The sequence below is a fragment of the Tyto alba genome, unplaced genomic scaffold (assembly GCF_018691265.1).
Source record: "Tyto alba isolate M040663 unplaced genomic scaffold, T.alba_DEE_v4.0 Super-Scaffold_7, whole genome shotgun sequence".
In the NCBI taxonomy this organism is placed as follows: domain Eukaryota; kingdom Metazoa; phylum Chordata; class Aves; order Strigiformes; family Tytonidae; genus Tyto; species Tyto alba.
Window position 1 is genome coordinate 36,318,683 of NW_024881328.1, and position 26,203 is coordinate 36,344,885.

General features: G+C 38.0%; 1 protein-coding gene across 4 annotated transcripts in view; it reads left to right on the top strand.

The window, feature by feature from the left end:
- The window catches only part of CALCRL (calcitonin receptor like receptor), a 70,361-nt gene extending 44,489 nt beyond the window's left edge, over positions 1–25,872 (top strand). For all 4 annotated transcript variants that reach the window (XM_032995262.2, XM_032995264.2, XM_032995261.2 and 1 more), the window contains exons 6-13: positions 568–659; positions 6,461–6,587; positions 8,201–8,354; positions 9,579–9,639; positions 9,760–9,826; positions 15,507–15,725; positions 16,081–16,122; positions 22,047–25,872. In XM_032995262.2, coding sequence (XP_032851153.1) covers positions 568–659; positions 6,461–6,587; positions 8,201–8,354; positions 9,579–9,639; positions 9,760–9,826; positions 15,507–15,725; positions 16,081–16,122; positions 22,047–22,268 — 984 coding nt within the window. In that variant the 3' untranslated portion in view covers positions 22,269–25,872. The remainder of the gene's footprint in view (positions 1–567; positions 660–6,460; positions 6,588–8,200; positions 8,355–9,578; positions 9,640–9,759; positions 9,827–15,506; positions 15,726–16,080; positions 16,123–22,046) is intronic.
- Positions 25,873–26,203: the final 331 nt, after the last annotated feature.

The following is a 26,203-nucleotide window of genomic DNA, read 5'->3' on the forward strand; positions in this document are numbered from 1 at the left end:
GGCACTTTTGTACTGCTGTCATGAGACACTGAATACAGTAATAGCAGTTTAATTCTACTAGCAGAGATGCTATAATTCATTGATTCTTCTTAATATTTGGCTGGAAACTGAGAGAATATTACTCAGACAGGAGCAGATCCAGGCAGGTCCCTCTTTATGAATAATGAGTTAGTTTCCCTCAGGCTGTTTTGCCAGCATATTTCAACTCTGTCATGCATCTGAAGCTATTGTTTAAATGGAATAATAGCTCCAAAGATAAGCCTTACTCCTTGCTACACTTCTGTGTGTTGTTATATTAAACAACATTATCTTTTCACTTTGCTGGGAAGGTGGGTAAGATAACGTAGGTAAGTTCTGGTGATGATTTCAACAAGTCTGTTCTGTCCTACAGAAAGATTTTAGTAAGATGTTGATTTGCAGGATTCTAGACTTGATACATCTGTAATGTTTTTATTTTCTTCATCCTATTAGAGTCATTTTACATGCAGAAGGGATGTATAAGTATGTGCTTTATCAACAATAGTTCTGTATGCATCACAGGTGCTTGCTTTTGTTCTTTTATTGCAGACTGCTCTGAATTTGTATTACTTGGCCATCATCGGACATGGTCTTTCAATTGCATCACTTCTGATTTCTCTTGGCATATTCTTTTATTTTAAGTAAGTATATTTAAAATCCTTTACCAAATAGCAGTGGTTACAACAATCATAGTTTCAATACTTTGAAACACCAGCCATCCCAAAGAAATTAGATGGAGCAAGAAGGTGAGGAAAGTTTGGCACTGGACATTATATTGTAATGAAATTTTAGGTTTCTGAGAAAAGAAACCTAAAATCCCAAATCTGAAACCAAGGACTGTAGAGTATATTGAAAATAGGAATTGGAAAAATGGGAAAGTTGTTCCTTTGTTTGTTTGGGGTTTGTGGTTTTGTGGGGGGTGTTTTGTTTGGTTTTTGTTTGTTAGTTTTGTTTTGCTTTGTTTTTAATAATAAATTACAGTGTGCATATGCCAGTCAGCAACCAAACTAAAGAGCAAATGGAAACCAAAATGCTGATGACATGATAGGTACAGTGGCATTCCAAAGTGGGTAGCCACAAAATACGGTAAACTGTAAAGAAGGTAAGGCTAAGAGCTACAGTAGGAATGGGAATAATAAAAATAATCCTGTTTTTTTTTTTTTTATTCACCATATTATGTCTATGACAGTTATATCATATCCACTGACTAACAGTTCTTATGTTACCTTCTTTAAAGAAAGCTTGAGCAGTGTATCACTGCTGTCACAACAACTCGTAATATAACGCACAGGTCTTTTAAAATTAGTCACTTTATTACTGCAAATTTTATGAACTTATTTTTCTTTCCTATGAAAGACTTTTTAAGACGTTGATGAGGCTTAGTAGGAAGGTGAAACCAGGAGAGTTGCCACATGAGCAGAGCCAAGGCACGAGTTGTTATCTCTGTCAAGTGCCGACTGCACAGTGTGGGCTTTCCTTGTTCACTGGCACTAGTTCAATCATTTTGGCGTTACTTTTCATGGGATAATACACAACTGTTCTATGGTCTTACCTGTTTCTTACCGCTATGCCCTACTGCCTCACTCCATCTGTTATTTTTTTCCAAACATTTAAATACGAATAAAACATACACCAGCAGCTGTTGGACTAGCTCAGATTTTGCTTTTCTCATGCTCTGGGCTTTGATTAGGTAGGGGTAGTACATATCTGTTAAAAAAAAAATATATCATCTTTAGTCACATCTGATTGAATACAGTGCTTCCAGTTTAGATATGCATTATTTCCCCAGGTTCTGGGATAACATTTCCACAAATCCCTAACAAACTAGAGTGTTTCAACTTGGTAACGTCTCTTTGGGAAATCCAGTATTCAGGGTGGCTTTTCAGCTTTTTCTGACTTCTTTTCATGAGGACAAACAAAAACATTAGTGTGTTTTAATCAATTTATTTGCACATGACCTGTAAAAACAATGCTCACCATTTCCAAATTCACTTATCCTCCACAAAATCAACATGTGAAATGGCTCTGAGTTTTTATAAGAAACTTGATTTCCCATAAAAAAGGGCTATACTGTTACTATAAACGTCACAAAAAGTGTGACAGAATAAATACCTAATGTGCCAGGAAAAATGCTTTGACATAGACTTCTTGGGAGAAAGCAAAAATATTTGGAATATGATATTATTTTAAAAGTTAAAAGACAGTAAGGCATGATTGTTCTGAACTGTAATATGAAAACCAAGCCAGTTTCATCCTGGCTTGTGGTACTTGCTGCAAGCACCGGTGATCTGCTTTGCTACTGTTACAACTATGCCATGTTTGTCTAACCCTCGAGGGATTTTATTTCTCCCTCTGGTAGAAGCATCATCTCTCCTCTGAGAACCACATGGAATTAATCCAGACCCACAAAATACATTTCTAGACTGTGGTTATGTTGGGATATAAAAGGAAATTACAGAATTTAAAGGAAGCTAAAGAAAGTCCTTTACAAGCTGTTCTCTTGGGATGTACAGTTCCTCTAAAGTATTTTTAGTACCAGAAGGATATTTAAGGATCTAGATTAATACCAGGATGTATTATGTATCGGCTGAAGCTTGTATAATTATTCATAGCTTTAACAGGTGGACTTTTTTTTTTTTTTTTGCTATTGTGTGGGGGTGCCTTTTGGATTTGTCATGTTTCCAAAAAATTTATTCTCTTAGTCGATTGATAGTTTCCAGATGACGTTTGCTGGATTGCTAACCACTGGAATATCTTTAGGTTTGACTAGAAAGGTGGCACTTTTCTCCATAGGAAAAATGACAGAGTTTTTTTTGGGGGGGGGGGTTGGTGGGGTGTTTTGTTTTGTTTGTTTGTTTTCCAAATATAAAATATTTTGGAGGTTTGAATGAGGGTTTTTTTTTTGTTGTTTTGGGTTTTTTTTTTTGAGATTAAAATGGTTTTGTGCATTTTATTTTTTCATTTGAAATTCTGCTTTTTCTTCAGGAAATTGTCTCATTGGAAATATTTGTCTGTTTTGTGACTTGAGTTCCCCAAGTGAATTAGAGTTCTTGGTTTAATAACATAAAATGTGCTATAAACTTGGAACTTCAATCTTCCCCTCTGAAAATTCATCCGTGATACATAAAAGTAACATTTTGCAGTGGCTCTGCTTTCTTGTTCTGTTACGTCCGCTAGATCATACATGTGTTTATTATAAATCATATGTTAAAATAGTTACATGGTTTTCATAAAGAAATAAAAGCAACACAGGAGAAAACTTAAGAAAAACAGAGAAAGAGGAGCTATAATTTGAAATATACCCCCTCAACACAAACAAAACCTGAAACAAACAGAAAACCCCACCTGAAATAAAGGAGGAGTTGTTGATCAAATGTCATGTCAAACCACAGGACAGAGCTCATGGAGGATAGCAACGCTACGCCTAAAGAGTGGGCAGACAGCTGAATGATGGGTTGATAGAGAGGAAGGAGGTTCCCAAGTCACTTCAACTTAATTTCAGCTGAACAGATAATTCCCCTTAGGTGTATATGCAGGCGTATATGTATATGCATTGGTTGAATTTTGCAGTATTTGAATACCTTAAAAAATTAGATCTCAAACACCTCTGGGGGCTTTTGAAAATGTTACCTTCTTTTCTTTTTGAGAAATATTGGACTAATGACTTTTTCCCGAATGGACAAGACATACAGGAGTCAAAATAGGAAGGGAAATAGGTAATTTAGCAGGAGGTCTGTTTCTATTTTATTGCACATAGTTTAATGCAGGGGTAGGTCATTCAAATGTTCTTAGATCATAATGATGAGAATTAAGTGATTAAAGGATATTAGGTCATTAAGGAAAACAGCAGAAAAAGGAATATAGGAAGGGTAACAGAAGAGGGAGGGTGGGGAGGCTTAGGAAAAAATCCATTTATTACCAAAAGCAGTCTTCATTTTTAAATGTCATCAGTCTTGCTTTCTTGTTTCTTGTCCGGTGATCCTTTCAATCCTTTTATGCATGGGTGGAGGTGGGTGTGGATGGGTGTGTTTGAATATTCAACGGGAACAGCTGCTGGATGACCCTGAGAGATGGCCCCATTAGCTGTACGTGCTTTTCCTTGCCTGTGCATTGAATCTTAACAATAAGCAGACAGAATTCCTCAGTTCTTCAGAACTTGTTTATACACAGCCGCTAGCTGATAGCTGGTGTTGCCTCTCTTTTCATATGTAAACCATATAGGGAAAAAGCCATACCAAAACATATAAAAATACTAAAATACTTTTTCAAAGAACATAAACCCCCACATATTATAATAATCAAAGCTTTATGCATTTTGGGCATCACAACGAAAGACAAAAATAAATTTTTAAAAAAGCCTAATGGAATATATTATATACCTTCATTCATATACAAACCTGTGTTCTGTATTTTGGACACTTTCTCTTTTCTGTTTTCTTCATGCAAGTAACACTTGACAGCCAGAGGTTCATGTGGGGTAGTTCCTTGTGCTGCGTGGCAGCACTGGTTTCTAGAGTGGCTTCCTTGTGCCATGAGGCTTAGGGCGTCTCGGGGCTTCAGGGCTTGATGTGCAGAAACTCTGCCTGATTCATGGTATTGCAGCGTGCGTATCTGAATCTGTTAACTTGCTCCATCTGTCTGTGGGGGGCTTCAAACACTCTTCTTGTGATAGTTGTAAAAAATGTGATCAAGAAGTGCAGTCTCCAGTTTTGTTTTGTTTTGTTTTTTATTTTTTTTTTTTTTACTGTCTCTTTTGTTCCATGGGGTCTTCTTGCTTCTTGTTTCATCTGTCACATTCTCAACAGTTTTCAGTAGACTCCTCCAGCTTTTGTGACTATTCCATATCTGTATTTCTCTGCTGAAATACAAAGTTCTCCCTCCCGCTCTCCCAAATTGAAAATGAATCACCAGTGTCCATACTTTATCTTTTCTTCCATGAATGCTATTTGAAAAGGCTATCAAGCTTGATTTTTTTTTTTTAATTTTTTTTTTTTTCCCCTGTGTGACAATTTAGACTTGTCCCCTGATGACCTTGTCAACATATTTCTGATTTCCCTAACAGTGAAGAGCAGTTCCGTGTGTAAGTGATAGATTTTCCTCCTCCCGTGAGTCGTTTCATTTTGCCAGCTCCCCGTTGCTGGCTACGAAAGGGCGGGAGGTGGGGGCGGCTGTAGGGCACGGGGGGCTCCTTACAGCAGAGGCTTCGCTGGACGCCTTCTCCGACGTAACCAAAGAGCATTTCCCGAGCGTGCCCTCAGTACCAGGGTCTTTCTCGCTTCTCTCTGCGTGTGGGAGACGTTTCTCCGGGCAGTGCTCACCCCGCCACACCGGGCCCTGTCCTTGCCTGCCCGCACCGACCTGCTGTATGACACCCCTTGAGTCGCTTTGCTCCTCTGTGCTGCGCGCCCCCTCTCTTAAATCTAAAAGGGTCGTTTTTACCCAGCTTTGTAAACTGATCATCTGCTTTCACAACAAAATGGATGTTACTTGCTCTTTTGGGCATCTTGAGCGTTAAGATTTAATATCCCAATGATCTGAATTATTTCTATGTCCATATATGCTTTCTATCCTCTTTTGTGTTTGTCTGCGTAGCTGAATTTCTTTGAAAAAACAGGAATGAGAAACGCTCCTGCCTCTTGGAATATCACTAAGTTAGACCTGATTTCTCTAGAATGGCAGATAAAAAGAAAGTTGCTGCAACTATGTTCAACTAGTATTGTTTCATATTATTCGACTTCTGGTTTGTTGGTTTTGTTTTGTTTTTTTTTTTTGTTTGTTTTTTAAAAAAAACCCTTCGAAGGATATCTTTATCTATAATTTTATGGCAAGATTAAAAGCAAACTTTGAAAATTAACACCATTAAATGCAGTTACATATTGCATTTTATAATTTTATCCTATATACAGTTTATAACTCAGTTATGTGCAAAAGTCAAGGTAAGATTTGCATTATTTTACTTATTTGGGTATTTCTCTAGCTATCGGATTAAGGAAAAAAAATTACAAGAATGTGAGTAAAAGAGAGTTATCCTTAAATCTTAATAGATTTAGGTAAATGGAGATGTAGGCTAAGACAGCTAATTCAAGCTCAGGTATGATAGTTAATTGGGAAATTCTTCAGGTACTAACAAAAAATAAAGGTATAAATCTTCTGAAACGTGTTATATTATCTCTATTCAAATCTTTAGATAGCCACCACAAAGCAGGTCCTTCACTGTAAACATATTGGAATGGAATGTACTTGCTTTGCCTCCTGTTGGTGGTTAAGGGAAGGTGTTACCTTTCACATCATTCTATTATATTTGTACTGGAGCTGAAGAAAGAGTTGATGTAAGACTTCTTAATAAAATAAAGAACTCTAGTATTTCAAAATTTCAGATTTGTTCCCAAGTACACATAGTTGTCCCTCTATGTATTAATTTGTTCTTGTTTCTCTTTTCTAGGAGCTTGAGTTGCCAAAGGATTACCCTTCACAAAAATCTATTTTTCTCTTTTGTTTGCAACTCTGTTGTAACAATAATTTCACTGACCGCAGTTGCCAACAATCAGGAGTTAGTTGCAACTAATCCAGTAAGTGAAAGTATGTTTGGCAGCCTTGTTGATTTGTATGTGAAAAACTTCAGCAATGCAGAAGAGATGAGACATGAATAGCAGATGAAATGTTGTATATAGCAAGGTTAAAATGTTCAGTAACGATGTATAGATGTTACAACAGATGTCTAACAGTGATTTGGGCATTTCACAATTAAGGTTTTGAAATAGTAAAAGCGCTCTAAGAGATGGAGCATACTGAACTGCTCTTCTGAATTTCTACAAATCACTTTTGTGCTGAAAGAAGTGCAAAAAAAGTAGCCTATTCTAGATAATGTCAGTGAGGTTATGGCAATTGAATTCACCAAGGATGGGTAGTAAAAAAAAAAGCTTTGCAATGTATGTTGGATCTGTCAGTTGCTTTCCTACTTTCCTATGGCTTTAACTTTGACATCTTCAGTTGAAACCAGAAGAATTAATTTTTTTTTTTCTTCTTTCTTGGTGAAAGGAGATAAATCTCATCCTTAATATTCCAAAAGTAAAAAGCAAAATAAAAAAGCTCTTCATTGAGGTCTGATTTTTCTCTCTTATTTTCTGATAATACTGGGGTAAGTATGAATCAGTAGCCTCTCCCAAAAGGCTAGGAGTTATAGCAACAGAAGATCCTGAAAATGAAATGCATAAACAAACAAATCCCTAACTACGACTTTAATTTTATTTAGACCTGAATGATAAATATAAATTCTGTGAAAGTTAGGGCAAAGCTCCAGAAGCTGAATCTGACCCAAGTAAAAATATAAATTCTCTTTTTCCTGTAAAAGCTCATCAAGGTGCTGGAAAACAGGCTTCAGATAGCTGCTAATAATCATCATCAAGTGAGTTAGGTAGCAGAAGATGGTAAAACAATATTGATTTTTGGTTTGTTTTAGGCTGAGTGCCAGAAATAGATCAATCAAACACACATCAGTTTCAGAAGGAGAAAAGAAAAAAGGATCTACTGTGTCCAAATCTGGAAGTTAACTATTGCTCCTTATTCACAACCTCACGTTTTATTCTTCACGATAAGTTATTTCCATTGAAGAATATCTTTTGAATTAAGCTAAATACAAATATATGCTAATAAGAGGGTTTCCTTCCAGAACCTACTATCCAAGTTCTCAACTGGCCCTAAGTGCAGTTATGACTAGGTTAAATTTGGAAGAATTGTAAGCATTTTAAAAACATGAATCATTCTCTGGAGTAGTTGTATGTTAGGATTGGTAAAACTGAGAGGGAATTACACTCATCAAAATACATTTTCTCGTGTGGTTACCATCAGAGAATTTAAGGATCCCCTATTGATTGGAATGGTCAAATGTGGCAATGTGTGCAATAAGGGAAAATGTTACAGCTTTCTGCCATCATGCTTGAGGATCTTGAGGTCCTCATGTTTGAATAATCAACACAGATTCAATTACCAACTTTTTTGTCACCATGAAGTATGGAATTGTAATTCCATGAAAATTCTATTAAAATAATAATGTAATTGTAGTGAAAAGCATACTAAATATTAACATTTGACTCAAGCAGTATTTTTTTCCATTTTGCAAACAAAGCTCTGAGATTTTTGCAGTTTAAAAACTTACACTGTACTCTGTTTTTTTTTTTGGCAGGTTAGCTGCAAAGTGTCACAGTTCATCTACCTGTACCTAATGGGTTGCAACTACTTTTGGATGCTGTGTGAAGGCATTTACCTGCATACTCTCATTGTGGTGGCTGTTTTTGCTGAGAAACAACACTTGATGTGGTATTACCTTCTTGGCTGGGGTATGCAATTTCATGTTCTGTATTTTCAGGCCAATGCAATCTCTTCCTCTTTTTCATGAGAATTTGAACATCTGTACCTTTGCTTCTCTGAGCTGGTAGCTTTGAACAACGATGACACACCCCTCTTCTTTGTCTGTAGTGTTTTAACAGGCTTAGAAATATTAGCGTAGGAAGTTGTATGTACCTCTATCTTTACTGAAAGAGATTATGCATTCCTGGAGTCAGGAAGCGACTCCTCCTTTGTATAGAGAAAATAGTTTCCTATTATAAAAAAGACATTAAGAAGTAATTATTCATTGTTCCTCATATCGAAGATGTTTATTCAGGAATGAATGTTTGTTTTCAGAGAAGTCTCGCCATGTCTAGGGTGGAGGGTCAGAACTGAGTTAGAGATGGCCAAGGATTTATTTTTCCAACAGTTCCATTTGACCTGTATTGTTCACTAAGCAAATACAGAATAGCTGTAGCTGAAGATCTCGAGTAATATCAGTGTGAAAACTAACAAGGCAAACCTGGTCATCTCAGATAATGCACAACAGCACATTCACAAAGTACAAGTGAGGGATTTCTCCTCAGCTTCAGTGTATGGGCACATTCAGTTGTAATGTGACTCGGTACCTGGGTCACTAGTTGTCCCACTGTGGACACAGCTGAGATGTGGTTACAAGATCACAGGTGCTCAGCACAGCTTCTGAAAATTAGGTACCACCAGAGTGTCATGGACCCCAGATAACTAATTTGCTTGGGTTTTTTTTTTAATTTTGATTTTCAGAGTTTTGTTTTGCAAGTAACCTTGCTTTCTGAATGCCTGGCAAGTATCAGTGAGGACGTGATCAACACGGTTAATCATACTGTGAAAGCTATGGTCATATATACCATTACCCTTTTAATATCGCCTACCTATTTAGTGTTCTTGCAGATTGCAGTCTGAAAAACATGTGTGTTGACTGATTGTTGTGTTCTGAAAACTTATAATTTGATTTGCCTTTTTTTTAATGTGTGTTGGCATGGATTTTATGGCAAGATAGTGTGAATAAGGTTGCATACAGCGCTCAGAAAGAAATCTGAGAAAATAGAAAAGGAAATGGTCCCTGTTACTTTTTTTGCTATGCAGGTATATAATTTGGTTGAGGTGAAAATACAGATGATTCCTACAAGAGATGCACGTTTGCTTAGTTATTAGCCAGGTTGATGTATGAAGACAACACTGTTTTTTCTTCACAGGTTTTCCACTGATCCCTGCCTGCATACATGCCGTTGCAAGAAGTTTATATTATAATGACAAGTATGTAGCATCTCAACTTGCTTTGCAAAACTGTTATATTTTCTTTAAAAGAAAAAAAAAAGACTAAAACAGATAATAAAATGCCAAATGTTTTTTTCTTTTCCTGTTTGTTTTCTCTAGTTGTTGGATCAGCTCTGATACTCATCTGCTGTACATCATCCATGGCCCTATTTGTGCTGCTCTGCTGGTAGGCATTTTTCAGATAACAATTTATTATTTGCTTTCTGACTGCTCTTCACGACCTTACATAGTTGGTAAGAGTCTAAATCTAACATTTAGAGGTCACTGTCTTTTGCAGGACTCTGCCTAAATTAGTAGGTGCCTTAGACACATAAGATACACAAGTCTTGGCTTTATTAATGAGCTGTACCCCTGGTCCTTTGAGAAACCCACGTTTTGCAATGTTGATTATCATTCCACTTAAATGCTAGTAACAAGGAGGGACTAAATATTTCCTGGAGTACTGGAGGGCCATGTTCAAATCCCTCCTTTAGCTGAGAATGTTTTCTCACTGCCCAGGCCATTTGCCAGGTTGACCCTACTACGAGGATCATTCTGTCACTGTGCTAACGTGGCCAAAGAGCTCCCAAACTGGACCTCACCGAGGTTCAGAAAGAGGGCACCTGAATATCAGGAGTGAGAGTCCCTGTGGGTGGGAATACAGGATGGAGAGAAACTAGAGCAGGGGAAGAACCAGTGGAAACATTTCTGCAAGTGTCTGTGACTGCCCCTGTTCTGGTACTAATCTAGGAGTGGGGCTTTGGCCACAGGGGGCATTGCAACTCCTCTGCTTCAGGAGTCCTCGTGAACTCTTAGAGTGCCGTGTTCGGTCTTGCACTCCAAGTTAATGCCAGCTCTGTTGCAGACATTAAGTCCTAGGTAAATAACTGAAGACACCACTGTATAAAAATCACTGTTGTACTGCAGTTATACCAGGACTGAATTCAATCTATACCATTCAGTCAGTAGATTATTGCATAGTAAAAGGAAATAGTAATATGTACCTACTTACACAACCATCTACTTAATATCTATGAATGGATAATGCAGAGAATGCTGCAGTATAGAGGCATCCTATTTGTGACCAGGATTAGCTGCTAACTATATACTAAAGTCATCTCTTATTGTAACAGAAACTTCAGGCTGATATGGCGAAAGTATTGTATATGTCTGCTGAATGTTCTTATGGCTTTTCAGTTCATGCAAGGAAATTCATTAGGAATGAAAACATTCAGTAACTTTTTGGAAATAATTCCAGTTTCTGATCTACATGAACTTCCTCCTCCTCTGTTAAATCGTTAATAAATACTTGCAGAGGGCATGCTGTGCATAGAGAATAGATGTGACTCCCATTTTCATTCACAGTGAAATTAGCTGGTGAATTTATATTTTGAAGACTGTGTTGAGAGCATGACACTCCTGAGGTCCGTCCTCTGCATGGGAAGTCAGAGGCAGTCCCCATGAAATAACTGAGATCCATGGCTCTTGGGGTGTGAATGATTACTGGTAGTCTCTTGACCTGTTACTCAGGTCTGCCATTATATGTTCATGTAAAGGCATTTTAACTAGTGCTTTAATATGTAAGCTTAAAACCAGTTTTAAATCCTTTAAATTTTTCTTCTCTCTAATTTACATGGAAGGTGAAATCCTGATTTCACAGAAAGGGGTAGCTTTTTTTCTCACTTCAGTGGTACTGTATTTCACCCAGAAAATGTATGTTATTCTTCATTGCCTTGTGGGTTGTTACTTCCTTTGTCCAGGTGTCTCTTCACAGATTTATCACTGAAGAAAAGCTCTTTAAAGCTGAAACACAATTTGTGTTAGTCAGAACTTGCTTAAATAACAGCATAAAAAATTGTGTAAAAGTTATGAGACTGTACCATTTTCCATGAAATGACCTCATTTTAGGACGTAAGATAATTTTCTCCTTCCCAGCAGTGGCCTCCGCAAAGTCACACTGAAAACAGTGGCAAGGCTCCTGCTAGTTTCAAATGTACTGGATCAATCCCAAACTGTCAAGTCTTCTTTCCATTCAAGGCAACGCTAAGAATGTCCTTTGATTTTACAGGAGGCGTAATAATTGTCTCTCTGTGGTTGGTTTCAGCAGACTCTTTGCCCGTTCTCTTTGCAGCTTACAAATATGTATACCTTTGGTATTCTTATATTTTTCATGTGCTGACTGAAGGTGTTTCTCTTGCATTTTTCTTGCCTCAGTACAGTCAGAAAATTTATGTGAAAACCATGTAGGAATAACAAAGATTAAACACAACTACACAGCTTGCCTGTGATGTGAAAGTACCTTAAAGGAGTTGCTTTCCTTTCTTTTAACAAAAAAAAAAAAACGTAATATGTCAATTCAGCAAAGACAAGCCAGGGATGAAGACATTAGATGAAATGCATGTGTTGAGGCTTTGTGAACAGAACCCTCATTTGCTTAAGCAACTTGCTTGCCAGATACAATTTCCACACTTTACTAAGCATGACCTGCTTTAGTAGACGTTCAAGAAGCAATATTAAGCTGCAAATTAGATAGCAAGGGAGAAGACACTGTTTCTACTTGCAGGAGCAAGATCTCAAAGATGATCAAGAGGTCTGTCAAGTGGGTGCCAGGGAGAATTGGCAGAAGTCAATAGGAATTTAACTCTTGTATATCACTGAAAACCCTACAGTTACATAAAGCTAACAAGAATGCTGCTTTTATGGTCCCTGTTATTACATAACTGCGGTCAGATCCCTGCCAAAGAAACTGGAAATGGGAGCAGACATAAGTTGCATTTTGATTGGAATTTTCTTCAGTTGACCATCTAATTACAACATTTGCCTAAGCAACCACAATTAAAGAAACAGTGTGGGAATGAAACAGTAGAGGGTGATGTTTGTTTTCACACTAGACAAATATTGATCAAAAAGGAGGAGGGGAAAAAAAAGCAATGAATTTGAACTTTAGTGAAAGCAGTAGTGATTTCAGTGTAGATTTTAGATGCACTAGTGATTTATTTTGCATTGGTGCCACTGAAAGAGTAGATTTTGATTTAGTTATGCCATTATTTATACAAATAATATTACAGAGATGTCTATTTTGCCCCATAATAATGTTATGCCTTAGTGTCTTAGACTGACAGCCTTTTATAGACGTAAATTCTTTGAGCAGAAGTAGTAAGTGTACTAGAAGGAAGTTCAGGAGCTCCTAGCCTTATCACTGACCTATTTAATGACTTCAGGCTGGACTCAGTAAAAGACTTAGGAACTTAGAAGTTGAAGGCTTAGCATTCGTGTGCTTAGGCTTGGGAATGTCCCCTGACCAGGTATAAAACTTGTCTTCATGAGCACATACAGGTGTTCTGCCCAAGCAGGCTAAGATGTGAAGCTGCATAACTTTATTAAAAGTCACGCAGTGCCTACCAGCTAGTATCTAAGAATATCTGAGTTTCCTTTGCTGAGAATGGTCTGTTTACATCATCCTAAGGAGGAATTTAAACGGAATTTAAACCTAGATGGTAATAAGGACTACCGTACTGCTCAGCACAAACTCAGCATGGAGAGAGGTAGAAATATCAGGGACCTGAGGAGCATTTAATTCAAGAACTGCAGCACCTATTGACTTCTAAGCTGACACAAGTTCACAGCCGCTCTTAAGGCAGAACCTCAATTCTACTAAGTTCCCAGTATAGGAACCAACAGTCTTCTCTGCCTTTGTTTCCATTTTTGTTCATTTGCCTGGTTCACTTTTCAGGTCACTGTCGAGCTGCCAGTATTTTAATACGTGTTCATACTGCAGCTAGCACAGTGGGACTCCTTTGGGGCTTTACAAACCATCACAGTCAATTTGATGAGAATAGATACACGAGTAGTTCCACTGGCCTAGTTTTGCTTAAATGTAAAAATCTACTCACTACCTTGCTAAAGTCAAGACCTGTTTTCATTACTTTAAGAATTCGGTTCATTCTGATCTCACTGTGTTTGTGACAGAAGAGATACACATCAAAAATCGATGCTGCGTACCTTTACTGATACTCATACTCTGTCTTCTGCTTTGCCTCAGTCATCTTTTGTTTGCCCTAATATCTATTTGCAAACTCTGTGTGTTTATTTTTGTGCTTTTTTGGTTTTGGTGGGTAAACGGAACAACTAGAAAAATTCTGTGCCTTTCAGCATGTTCTAAATGAAATAATTTGCTGGGTGGTATTTTATTCCTGGCTGCTGCCACTTTCACCTTCAGCTAGCTTTCAGAGATAGCGTTATAGGAATTGGCCATGCTACCAAAACATGAAAGGGCTGAAAACTCTGTGTTTGAGACATGTTAATGTTGGACTAGTAGATTGGAGAAGGATTAAATTTAGAAGTGGAGGAAGGACTTATTGTCTATGTGTACTATAGGAAGTTGGATGAGGATCGTGGGCTGTGTAAAACCAAAATAAATCCCTTGAGAAAGAATCAGAAGACCTTGGTTGCTTAAACAAAGCTTAAAGGTAGCTGGAGACTTCCAGGAGAAATTCATGCACTAGTTTCCTATGTAAAACCATTTCCTGTTTAAAATGATTTAAATAGCATGTAAGCAGAATATAAATAACATCACATATCTGTCAAGGGCCTTGTTGCTATAACAATGCACAGCTGTTTATAGTGAAAACCTTAAGTGACATGAAAGAATTCTGCCAGGATTGCAGAGGACATGGTGACACACGTGGTCTGAAATGGATTCCCTGTTTGCACTTGTCCCACAGCAGGACAGAGGCCTCCCCCCTAGGCCAGGAATTCCTAGTCTTTTTAGGAGGGCGTCTTCTGTCTGCATGCTGAGAGGATGGGACCAGACTCCAGGTCTGTCCCTTCCATAGCGGGTCCCCGAAGCAACGTTGTCTTGCCTCTGTGCCCCTGGGCAAGGTGACGGGACTGGCTGAGCTCTCGAGGTCTCTTCTAGCTCTGGTTTCTATAAGGGGCTGCCACTATTGCACGATAGATGAAAACATGGTATAATCATCCCTATCATTGCTGCTGTTCTGGTTACTCGCATCCCGTTGGTGTGGGGGTGTGTATGCACATGTGTACGTGCGTGTGTGTATTAGTTCTGTGGTCGCTTGAGTGCTCACATGTTGGAAGATACAGTCTGCATAGTTGTGATTGCAGTTTGGGATTATTTTGGGTGGGGGAACTGAATGAACAGATACACACCACTGTTAACAAGAAAAGCCCTAATAGCTATGAAAATAATCAAGGTCAGTAGTGCATGAGAATGATGTAGAGCATCATCTCAGTGCTTGCCCCATTTGCAGTTCTGCTGAATGAATCAAAAATCCAACCATTGGCCACTGTAAGAATGTTAAATCTACTCTTTGTCTACAGGAGTATACAGCTCCTCATAGCAGCATTTTGCCTGCAATTTAATTTCTTTTTTTTTTTTTAATGATTTTTTTCTTCTCTATACATATGATATTCATAGTTGAAAAAAAAAAAAAAAAAGTCACTTTTTGAAGAACCATATTTAAATACAAAGAGAGAAGAGTGTCATTCTCTTTCTTGATGACCCTAAAAAGACATAATCATGTCAAAGCCCCTGGTCATGCACAGGTGTACTGTTAATTGTGATAGCAAAGAGAAAGGTGCGTGGATTGTTAACACTGGAAGACTGACAGTTATCTGGATGGACACTTGCTTAATAAGTTAGAGGAATGAATGTGGATATTAGATGGTAGAGCCACATCTCAGTTACTGAACGATGTTTTCTAAGAGTTGTAACTCATGTTTATTGTACAATCCCAGTGTTATCCATGTAGCATGAGTTTTCCGGAGTTGCCTGGTTTTCAGTACCATGAAACAGCGGGTGGGAACATTTTTCAGACTACCTTCAGTGTCATTTCCTCTTCCAACAGGTGAATCTTTTCTTCCTGCTAAATATCGTTCGTGTTCTCATAACCAAGCTGAAGGACACCCACAAGGCAGAATCCAACCTGTACATGAAAGCGGTGAGAGCGACCCTGATTCTGGTTCCGCTGCTCGGCATTGAATTTGTCCTGTTCCCGTGGCGGCCCGAAGGCCGGATCGCTGAGGAGGTGTATGACTACGTGATGCACATCCTTATGCATTACCAGGTAGGAAGCATTAAACAGTTTTTGCCCACTGGAACTAGCTAGCGGTTGGCATGTGAAGCACATCAGAGAGAAATGATCGTGTTATTTTAATATCGAAAGACTTTCATGCAATATTCTTATAAATGACTTTAACTTTCTCATTATGCTGAATTTTCATTTCCTAAAGGAAAGAAATATCATGGTAGATAGCTGGCCCAATACTTTTTAGTAACGTGGTTTTAAAAATAATTCACCAAGTTTAGATTTCCTTCGCTATCTCTATCTGAATTTTATTAGGAGCCTCTGTTTATCTCAAACCTGGAAAAATCCACATGCATGTGAAATAAAGCAGAGTATTTTAATTTTTATTTTACAGGGTCTACTGGTGGCTACAATTTTCTGCTTCTTTAATGGAGAGGTACAGTAACAGTTTTTAATATATTTATAATACTTTTCCTATTTGACATATTTTTGTTTTGTTTCAGCAATGAAAGGGATGGTAATTCTTAAATAATCTTTAAAAGATATTTATAAATCCAAATTTTTCAGGTAAAAAATAATTAAAAAAAAAAAAGCAATCTGGCTGTCAAGAGCAGAGCTTGGGGAAAGACTATGCTATTATTCATGGCATCATTACGTTCTTCAGGACTGACTCCTGTGCTGAGCAATATATATGTGTCTTGATTATATAAGGAATCGGAGACACTTGTTGGTTTGATACAAATTCTCAATATATACATTTTGAATAAATATCATATAAATGTAAAATGTAATTCAGTATGCAGAAGGTGTATTTGTCTGTTAGAAGCTGTATAGCATCTGTTATCCTGGGGAGTCACTGTATTTGGTCTTTCTGCAGAGGAATAGAGCCAATTGCATACATGTTGCTGTGCTGGGGTGCTGCTGTGTTCTGACAGCTCTTCAGGAAAATTTTAGGCTGAAGGTTGGAAAATTTTTTTTGTGTCCCCCTGCCCTCTTTCCTCCTCCTGCAAGGGGGGGGGGGAACAAAAACAACAACAAAAAAACAAAACAAAACAAAACCCTACAAAACCAACAACAAATGAACAAAAACACCCCAGCAGAAAACCAACTGGTACTTTTCCAACACTTTTGGCAGAGGAATAATTACAAACCTACACTTATTCCTACACATGTGTTTGTTCATTTGTTCTGCATTTAGTGCAGTTGCAGTATATGGCTGTAAGCAGATGTGTGGGAGTAACCAGATGTTTTCTTGTGACTGAAGCCTTAGTTTCTTTCATCAGCTGTTATAAAACTGTATCATGTGCTCATATAATGTTATTAGAGAGAGTAGTTTTTATTTACAGGTAAATATTTGGCTAATACTAGAATTGATTTATGCAGATCACCCTTCCTTCTCTTCCTAAATCCAATGCTGACTGAATTGCAATGAAACTTCCATGGGATTTCAAGGTTTAATTTTATTCCCCCCAGAAATGTGTGAGCCTCAACGATGGGGGGGGGGGTAATTTTTTTTTTTTTTTTTTTTTTTTTTTTTGCCAAGGAGGCAGAAAAGATGACGAGAAGCTTTCTCACAGTTTAGTGGGCATGGGGCTGTGGGTTTGATCTGGTTTTAACATAATGTAGATCCAGGTTCAAGTCCTTGCTTATATATTTGATTCAAAGCAGAACACAGCATTAAGTGTTCTGGATCTGATTCGATCACTTGCCCATGTTCACCATTGATATTTCACACACTCCCTTCTAAATTTTATAATTCAGAATGCTTTCTAGAAAGAGGTATTTGGAAAAAAAATATAACAAAGAATTTGTTTTCTTCCAGTGCAAAACAGGGACTAAAACCCTCTTGAAATCTCTGCAGTTTCTATGAAACAACATTGTCCACTGCTCAGTTCTGCCTTTTAACCCTTGTGGACCTTCTGAGGTTACTTTATTACTTAAACAAGTCAAACCCCAAATTTTAAAGTAATATAATCAGTAAGAATTGTATCTGCTAAAATTTCATTGTTACAAACTCATGTTTTTTACATGCTCTCTTTTACTGTGTAAGAAAACCTGAGTCATCCCACAAATTCAGTATCCCAAATTCACCATGAGCTGATCAGTGGTAAAAGGTGAGCTCTTCCACAACTCCTACAAATGGTAACAGATTAATCACATCTTAAACAGCTGCAGGCAGGCTAATGTTAAAAGGGGCAGTTAGCCATTTTAACATTTAGTAATTTAGACATTTAATTTTTAGACCCTGTGCCTTGACTCTGTCTGTTAAACATACCTGTCTGTATTTGCTCTCTCTAGAGTGCAAACTTACGCGCTTTAAACCAATTTTGGGTTCAGTGCTTCAGTGCCTTCATTATGCCTTGTTCAAGGGATTTATTGCTTTATAAACAACTGTATCAGTAAGGAAATCCATGGGGAGAATGACAGTGCAGTTAGGAAAAAAATGTCTGCACAGAAAACAAGAGTGTTTCCTTTGCCTGCTAGCAGACTGTGCTCCTGGCGTGTGCGCCTGCGGGCACACGTGTATTCTGGCACCGTTACAGTGCGTTGCTGTCATACCACTGCCTGAACAAAGCCTGCCACCGCGGCTTAGCCGTGGTGTACAAGATGCTTCTTTATCATCACCCGTCACGGCAACGCCTCGTTAGACTGTACGAAACGATTGGCGTCAGAGCGCGGTGTTACCGCGTGTCTGCAGCACGGCTGAGGTGTAGAGGTGAATACAGGGATTGGAACTGACACCAGCAATGGGGCGAGGATTTTCTGGTGGGATATTAGCAATGAAAAATGCTAAAAGCACTCATTTCTTTCTGTCTAAATCTTAGCGTTACCCAACCGCTACTGCACCTTTTAATGTCTTCTGTACCAAATATCGGGAGGGAAACCCGGTTCGGGTGGTGGCTTGCAGGCCACCTCTGGCACAAACAGGAGTAAAAGTAGTCTGCTGTCAGAGAGCTCAAATGAAAATAAACTAAGAAATGTAAGAAAACTAGCGGGTACGTCCTGCTGATTGCAGCCAAGGAATGTCTCCAGACTTCTTGAGCAGTGCAGCCAGGGATGATCTGTCAAATCCCGCTCTAACATGCCCTGTGGCTCTTTGTCCCAAGCCCCCTGCAGACAAGGGCAGACACGCAAACCCTTTGTCTGTACCTGCTGTGGCAGCGCTTCCCTAGGGACACTCGCATGGTGATTATGGCCCGGCATCCCCCAGAGGAAGAGGCTTCTTGACTACCTCATCATGTTTTCCAGTTTGAGTTGGACTAGAGCAGCCTTGGGAGTGACACGGGCTGCAGTCGGAGGAGAAGCTTGTCCCAGATCTCTGATAAAGCACTAGAAGGATTCCTACTGAGCTATTAATAAGAGGTGATAATAATGACCTACGTTATCCATGTAAGGTTTAGCGGGGCTTGGGTTTTTTTTTTTTCTTTTCTTCTGCGGGTCTCTAGAAATGCTGTAGTAAAGATGATGGTCTTGGGACTACAGGATTATACAACTGCTCTATCAGTAGGCGAGGTTGTTTTGTGCGTTTTTTTCCTCCTTATTGGCTACCGAGCTGTTTAATTTGTGCTATATTGAACATTAAGCTACCATTATGTTAAAGAGCTGATTAGGAGGAGCCCTTCAAGAAAACTTATGAAAAAGAGCCATTACTAACAAGGTGAGAAAGCAAGAATCTTCCAGCTGGAACTGGTATCTTTATGAATGACTGAAAAATAGAATTACATTTATTACACTACTTTCTTGCTATAAATGCATTGCTTAATGCCCTTTCTTATAATGAAGAAACAAAGTGCTACCCCTCCTAAGCTGAATTTACAGCTCTGTGCAACTGCCCAAAGGTAAGAACAGAGTGATAAAAGCTCTGTTTTCACCTCTTGGGTAGGCACACACATTGTTAAACAGAGTAAAATTAGTGGTGAAAATTAGGCGTCTCATCTTCTTCTACAAATGTTTGATTGGATGGTCTAGAGAAGACCGAAAGACAGTAACAATAAATGAAAGGATGTAGCACTCTACAAGAAGAGACATGGAGGACGACAGAGGTAAAATACTGATCCAGCAGTAACAGGGAGGCTGTGGGAAGAATGCCAGAAATAGATGGCTCATTTGGAAATGCACCGAGGCAGCACCATGGGCACTGGGGCGGGCACAGAGGAAAAGGTGTTTGCCCATACAGGAAACACTAATTATAGCAATCTGTCATTGGCCAGGGGGCAAGCTAAACAGGCTGTTTTTTTCCTTAGATGTGGCCCCAAGGCCCTTGTCTTGCAGGAATGCTGGTGGCTCTCCTGAGCTATAGGGACTGATATGCTTTAGGATTGGTTTACAAATATTAACAAGTGAAAATAAGACAAACAGGTGTTACTGGAGCAACCAGGAGGAAGTGTGGGAGAGGACCTGAGTGTAAGGCTTTTTTGCAACTAGGCAAGTCTAGTTCATTTCCCAGCTCTGCCAAGACTTCTTTGACCTTGGTTAAGCCATTTAGTTGCAGTTACTGGCATTTTCCCATCTCAAGCCCACCTTGCTGAAAGTGAACATTGCTCAATAGGTGATTTTGTTTGTGTGTGTGTGTGTGTGTACAATGAAATGCTAACCTTATTGAGGTGATTGACATGGAAAGAAAAACATAGCTTAGTGATATACACAGGCTGATCTATATGAGTTAAAAATGAATTCGGAGCTTCCTTCTTGGAAAAGATGGAATGTTTGAATATGCCTCTTCTCTTGTCTTTATGAGGGATTACAGGAAATAGATTCAACCTATGTGAAGATTTAAGGCTATATATTGCTATGCAATCCAAGTTAATTAATGAAATCTTCCTGCAATGAAACACAAACTCTCCAGTTAGACTTGGAAGAAGTACAGGATTTTGATATGAAAAGAAATAAGATCAGATACTCAGAAGTATTTAGACACTTGATTTCAGTGTTTGTAGATTTGTGTTTAGATCTTCCGAGTGGATTAGAATAGTTTTATGAACGGTCAAAGAGCATCTCCTTTTCCCTAAAATACTAATTTTTTATGTTACTCAGTTGATACGTCTTACCTTACCCTTTTATGTTTTCTTTGTAAGGATTCTAAGACATATGAAGTTCTCCTTTAAACAGAGGATTCTGATACCAGACTGCAGGAAGTCTAAAAATTACATCTCTCTTCTTCTGTTTATTTTTATTTTTCATAATTAAAGCCAGAGTAAAATTAGACAAAAGAAGCCATTGTATTAGGGAAATAAAAAGCAAACACAAAAGAGACCCTGAAGACACATGGAAAATCCTAAAAATATTTACCCACAATTTCAACATTTAACAGGGGGAATCACTGTTCACTGTTTAATTCTTTTGTATGTAATGAAGTGAAACAAAGGTCATGCCTGTGAAGGAGGCCTGTGCTTTGGGGTGCACTGCTGGATAAATATGTCAGGGTCCCCCCAGGCAATTTTTGAGAGTCAGTGCCTTGCCAGTCAATGCAGGAATACTTCATGCACATAGTTTGACTGAAAAGGTAATTAAATATTCATGATCTATGGGCAGGTTTTTCAACATTAAAAAAAAAAACTAAAACAAACAAACTCTTGAAAAGGCAAGAATAGCTATTACCATTCTTAGCATTCTTCACTTGGCATTTTCACTGAAAGACTAATTCCACGTGAATGTCATGAATGTGACACTTCATCAATCCAGTATGCACAGGTGTTTAACTGTATTGTAGGGGAGGAAGGCTATGATAAACATAACATCCTTTCAGTGGAGCCATGTAAACCAGCTGGGGCCTTCAGCTATTTTCTCAGCTTTATTTTTAACCCTGGTAAAAATATGGAGTTTGGGAAATTGTCCTTCTAGTCATTTGATTAAGGTATGGTGAGAAATGAAGACAGGCTTCCTTGTGCCAGAACCATAACAAATGTAAATTGTGGTTTGTTGAGAGTATAGGAATTTACAGCTGCTGAGGATGTGGCCTTTTGAATGTAAGGGTGAATAAAATGTCCTTTTTCATCTGTAAATCTGATCTGTCCGCACTGGGCTTCAGTCCACAGGGGAGAAAGCAGCAAATCGTGTTGCTGCTGCTCCTCCTGTAATCTGTGCTTTTCCTGAGCAACTAGTACCCTACAACTGTAAAAAAATTATTTCACACCAACTTTGCCAAAGAACATTTCCAAAGAACTTTGCCTACTTACATTGTAAATCTTTCAGAATATCTCGTGACAGACCACAGTAGGTACCCCCGTTTTCCAGGATTACTGTGCCTTACTACTTACTTTGCTTAGACACATTTATTATGGCACTCATGCACCCATGAACGAAGTCCAGCGACACCTTTCCAAGTGTTTGACATGCATTTCTTCTTGTCGTCTGGCATAGGTCCAAGCTGTTTTGAGAAGACACTGGAATCAGTACAAAATCCAATTTGAGCACAGCTTCAGCCACTCGGATGCTATGCGCACAGCTTCCTACACCGTATCGTCAATCAGCGATGTCCAAGGCTACAGCTACAGTCACGACTGTACCAGCGAACATTTAAATGGGAAGAGCTGCCATGACATGGAGAGCGTTGTTTTAAAAACTGAAAAGCTGTATGGTTGACTGCCAAAGGCTCAGCACATGCCCATGAGCTCACCCTTGGGAACTCTGAGTTCGATTTGATGACCTCACGGCCAGAAGATTTTTACCTAACTTGGGATATGTTATTCTCCTGAATGATGCAAACTAAACCAACACGTTTTTCATATGTATGTATATATATGCATATATACATATGTTTGTGTTTCTGTGTGTCTATATAGTATGGACATCTGTACATATATATCTATATATGTATGTACATTTATATAAGGATGCAAACTTTGCCTCTTCAGTTTCTACCGTGTAGACCAAGTTGGCAATTTTTGTACAAAGGGAATCAATGAAGGATTTCTTATTTTCTTGGAAGTTTGTATAAGACTGTGTCGTGTTGAAGCCACTTCATTTGCTTACAGAATCTTAGAGTGTAAATAACATACTGTATTGTCTTAATTCAACCTAAAACAGGACAAAGGAAAATGATTGAGGTAGGTGCAATAATAAGAATAGATTGGCCAGGTTAATTCCGTGTCGAGAACTTGACTGTCAGAAAAGCCCAGCAGATAGTCCATGATAAGAGGCTCAAATATATTGATCGTTTGGTTTGGCCAGTTTGTTTTTTCCACTATTTTAAATCGAGCATAGACATACCACTGCAGGTCAGAGGCTCTACTTACTTCTGTACTGCAATGCAATATTTTACACAAAGCTTTGAGCAATACTATTTAAACTAATTTTGTATATACAGAACTGTCTCCTCCTCCTCAAGTTTGTGGAAGTTTCTTATTGGCTTTAACAGAGACAAGATCAATGAGGCCTTACTACCAGAAAGAAAAGTAGTAACTTGAATCACTGTAAATCCTTCCAGACACTACTGCGTCACTGAAGCTGACGGAACTTCACTGTGTGCTTCTGGAATTTACTCAACTGGGAAAAGATCATGTACAGACTAAGTTGTAGTCATGTTGTTGGTTTGTTTTATTTGTAAGCATTTCCCTGGCCGTATGCTTCATGATTTATTCCTTCATTCTTGGGGGAAAGTGTTCATTAATTTTGTGGATTTTTTTTTGCCTGAGAAAAGCATGCGAGACTGAACGCAGTGCAAATGACATACTACCTTTAAAGCCAGTGTATGAGATTCAGACTAACAAAGCAAATTAATGTTAGTAACTGTCATTATTTGGAAAATCCAATATAAAGTTTGTCTTACAAAAGTTCAAAACATTATAGATTGAGAATTCTAGTGTTATTTTGGAGTGCTTGATTCTGAATCTATTTCAGTTACCTAGTGTAGAACAGTACTTAGTAAGTTGTTTCTTTGGTTCTACTGGTGAATAAAGGTCTCTGAAAATTAGGAGGTTGTCAGGAAGGTCTTGAGAAAATATGACTTGATAGCAATCTGTGGTTTTGGAAATCTTTATGTTTTGAAGAAATTGTATTTAAGTGAAATTACAAAAATGCTCAAGATTTGAGGGCATGATATGAGGTGAGTTTATAAAAGCCTTACTAAAAATGCCAAAAGTAGAAAGAGGTTTTATTTGTTTATTATGCAGATGAGTTTATTTGAAGTGGGGAAAAAACAAAAGTAGAAAAAATGTAGATGCTAGAGTTGATAAACTTATGCTAATTAGTATGTTTCTGGTGCATGTAAGCCAGTCAAAAAAATGAGAGAGAGTTCTTTCTGAGACCACTTCATTTTTAAATACTTAATTTTGTATATTAACAACTTGATTTTAACATTTAAACATTTTTGTCAGTAGCCTTTCTGTTAGCTGCATTAGCATCTAGGTAATTTGCTGTCACAGCGTTTATTGGTTTGTGATTTTATAAGGCTTTAAATGCTTTGTAGTTAAAAGGAAAACATTAGGAGGATACGGTAAGTTCATGCCAGTTGCACCTTTCTGTAGTCTTTTTACAGTTCTTATATCTGGAGTTGAATTTAGAAAGTGCTTTATTAATGATTTAGTTTCATAATATAGAATCTCAGCTAGGATGCACAAATCTCCGCTAGGACGCACAAATCAAGATTTCTGTTCTTCTGCAAGGCTGTCTGGTTGATTGGAATGATTTGAAAAGTCGGTTGCAATCTGCCCTTTAGAATAGTGTGGAATCTGTCCATCAGATTTCACAATCTCTTAAATTGGAAGAATACAGTAACGGTATCTGCTACGAGATGATTAGAGGTTACTTACAACTCTGGTTGCTGATTTACGTAGTGTTACTTGAAATCTGTGCAATTCAGAAAATATTAGTGGTGCAGAGTATCCCTGCTCTGCTAGAGCCCATTTACACTTGTGAGACCAGATCATCAACTGGTATAAATCTGTCTTGAGTCCCATTTTCAGAATGAGTAGGTACCAGCTGTGAATCAAATCCCAGGCAGCTATATCTGTCCATTTAAAAGTGCTTTGAAGTCCTTTATGGCATATTATCAGACAGCTATTTCAATGGTACCTGGTGGGTGGTTGTAATTAAAAAATATGTGACACCTTAGGGGTGATACAGTATTAGATTTTGAGTTAAGCTTCATTCTCATCTAAGCATTCAAATTTAATAGCCTATGAATTTTTATCATTTAATGCAAAGCACTGGTTGCTAATTGCTCTCTGTCCTCTGTTAGGTGAACCTTGTAAGGGTAATTTAGGAGGGAAAATTGTTTTTCCCCAGAAATCATTCTACTTCTAGGTGGGCAATCACAGTGTGCTTCTAGGCATGTGTCTGTCTGGAAAAGAAACACACATCCAGCTGGATGTGCAAGAAAATGTTTGTGGCTGTGGAGGGTTACATGGCATAGGAGAGCTACATTTCCCCCCTCCTCATGAGGTTAATCTGTTTCCAATTTTGCATTGGAAAATATCAATTCCCTCTTTTGTCTTCCTACTTCACCTTCTTCAGTTCCTACACAACCAAGAGAAGGGTTGACTTTTTAAAATGTTTTTCTGTCACAGTAAATTAAAATCAGATCCTTAGGATGATTTCTCGTGGCTTATTTTCTGCTTCACAGAATGTTGTAGTCCTCATCTTTATTCTCAAGGATGGAAGTAAACTCTGTTTTGGTGGGGCTGTGAGATTCCGTTGAACATGCAAATGGTTATTTGTTATGATTTGCTCTTTATTCTTTTATTGTTTAGTGTGGATTCATTGTATCAGTCTACAGGGGCTACAGAAATACTTGTCTTATATTTGGTATCTGTAATACCAGCATGTTAGCGTTCTCTGAGAGGGAACGTCTATTTTTCATGCTACTGTCTTCAGTTAATAAAAGGCTCCATTGCAGGGTCCCCCCAGTTGTTTGTTTGTTTGAATGTTAGCACTTATGCTATGTATTTTTCCTTTGTGATGATCTACTACAGTATTTGGCTGTAAAAATGCTGCAACACGTACTCCTTTCCACATCATGAAACATTTGGGCTGGAAACCAGGCAACATTCAAGTATTGTCCCATGTAAATAAGATTAAAAGAAGCAACAGCGTTGTATTTATTGCTTACACTAGGAATGAAATAGGAAAAAATGTGAAGTAACTTTTTGGTTGTGCTTTATTTTCACTTTGTTCATATGAATCATCATGCATTTTAATTGCTGAAAGAAGTATTATGTTTGTGATCAATAAAACATTACCACATTTATTCAGATCTCTTGTGATGTAATATAGAAACAGCAAAGCTGATCGAAACTAGATTTTCACAGATGTCCTGCCTGGGTGTTAATTAAATATTAACCCAGAGAGAAAGTGATGACATAGAGATTCTAACAGGTATTCAGTGTGAGTTGTTTATTTAATACTTACATGTTTAATGCATAGTAGAGTGCTGCATTTCTGGAGGAAGCTTGCATAGACAACTTGCTAGAAGATGACTTCACTTAAAATTACTTATTCAGAAGCTTCATATTCCTCTTTCTTGTCTCCTGAATTGGCCTTTTAATAAAAAAAAAAAAAAAGTTATTAATACTTACTTA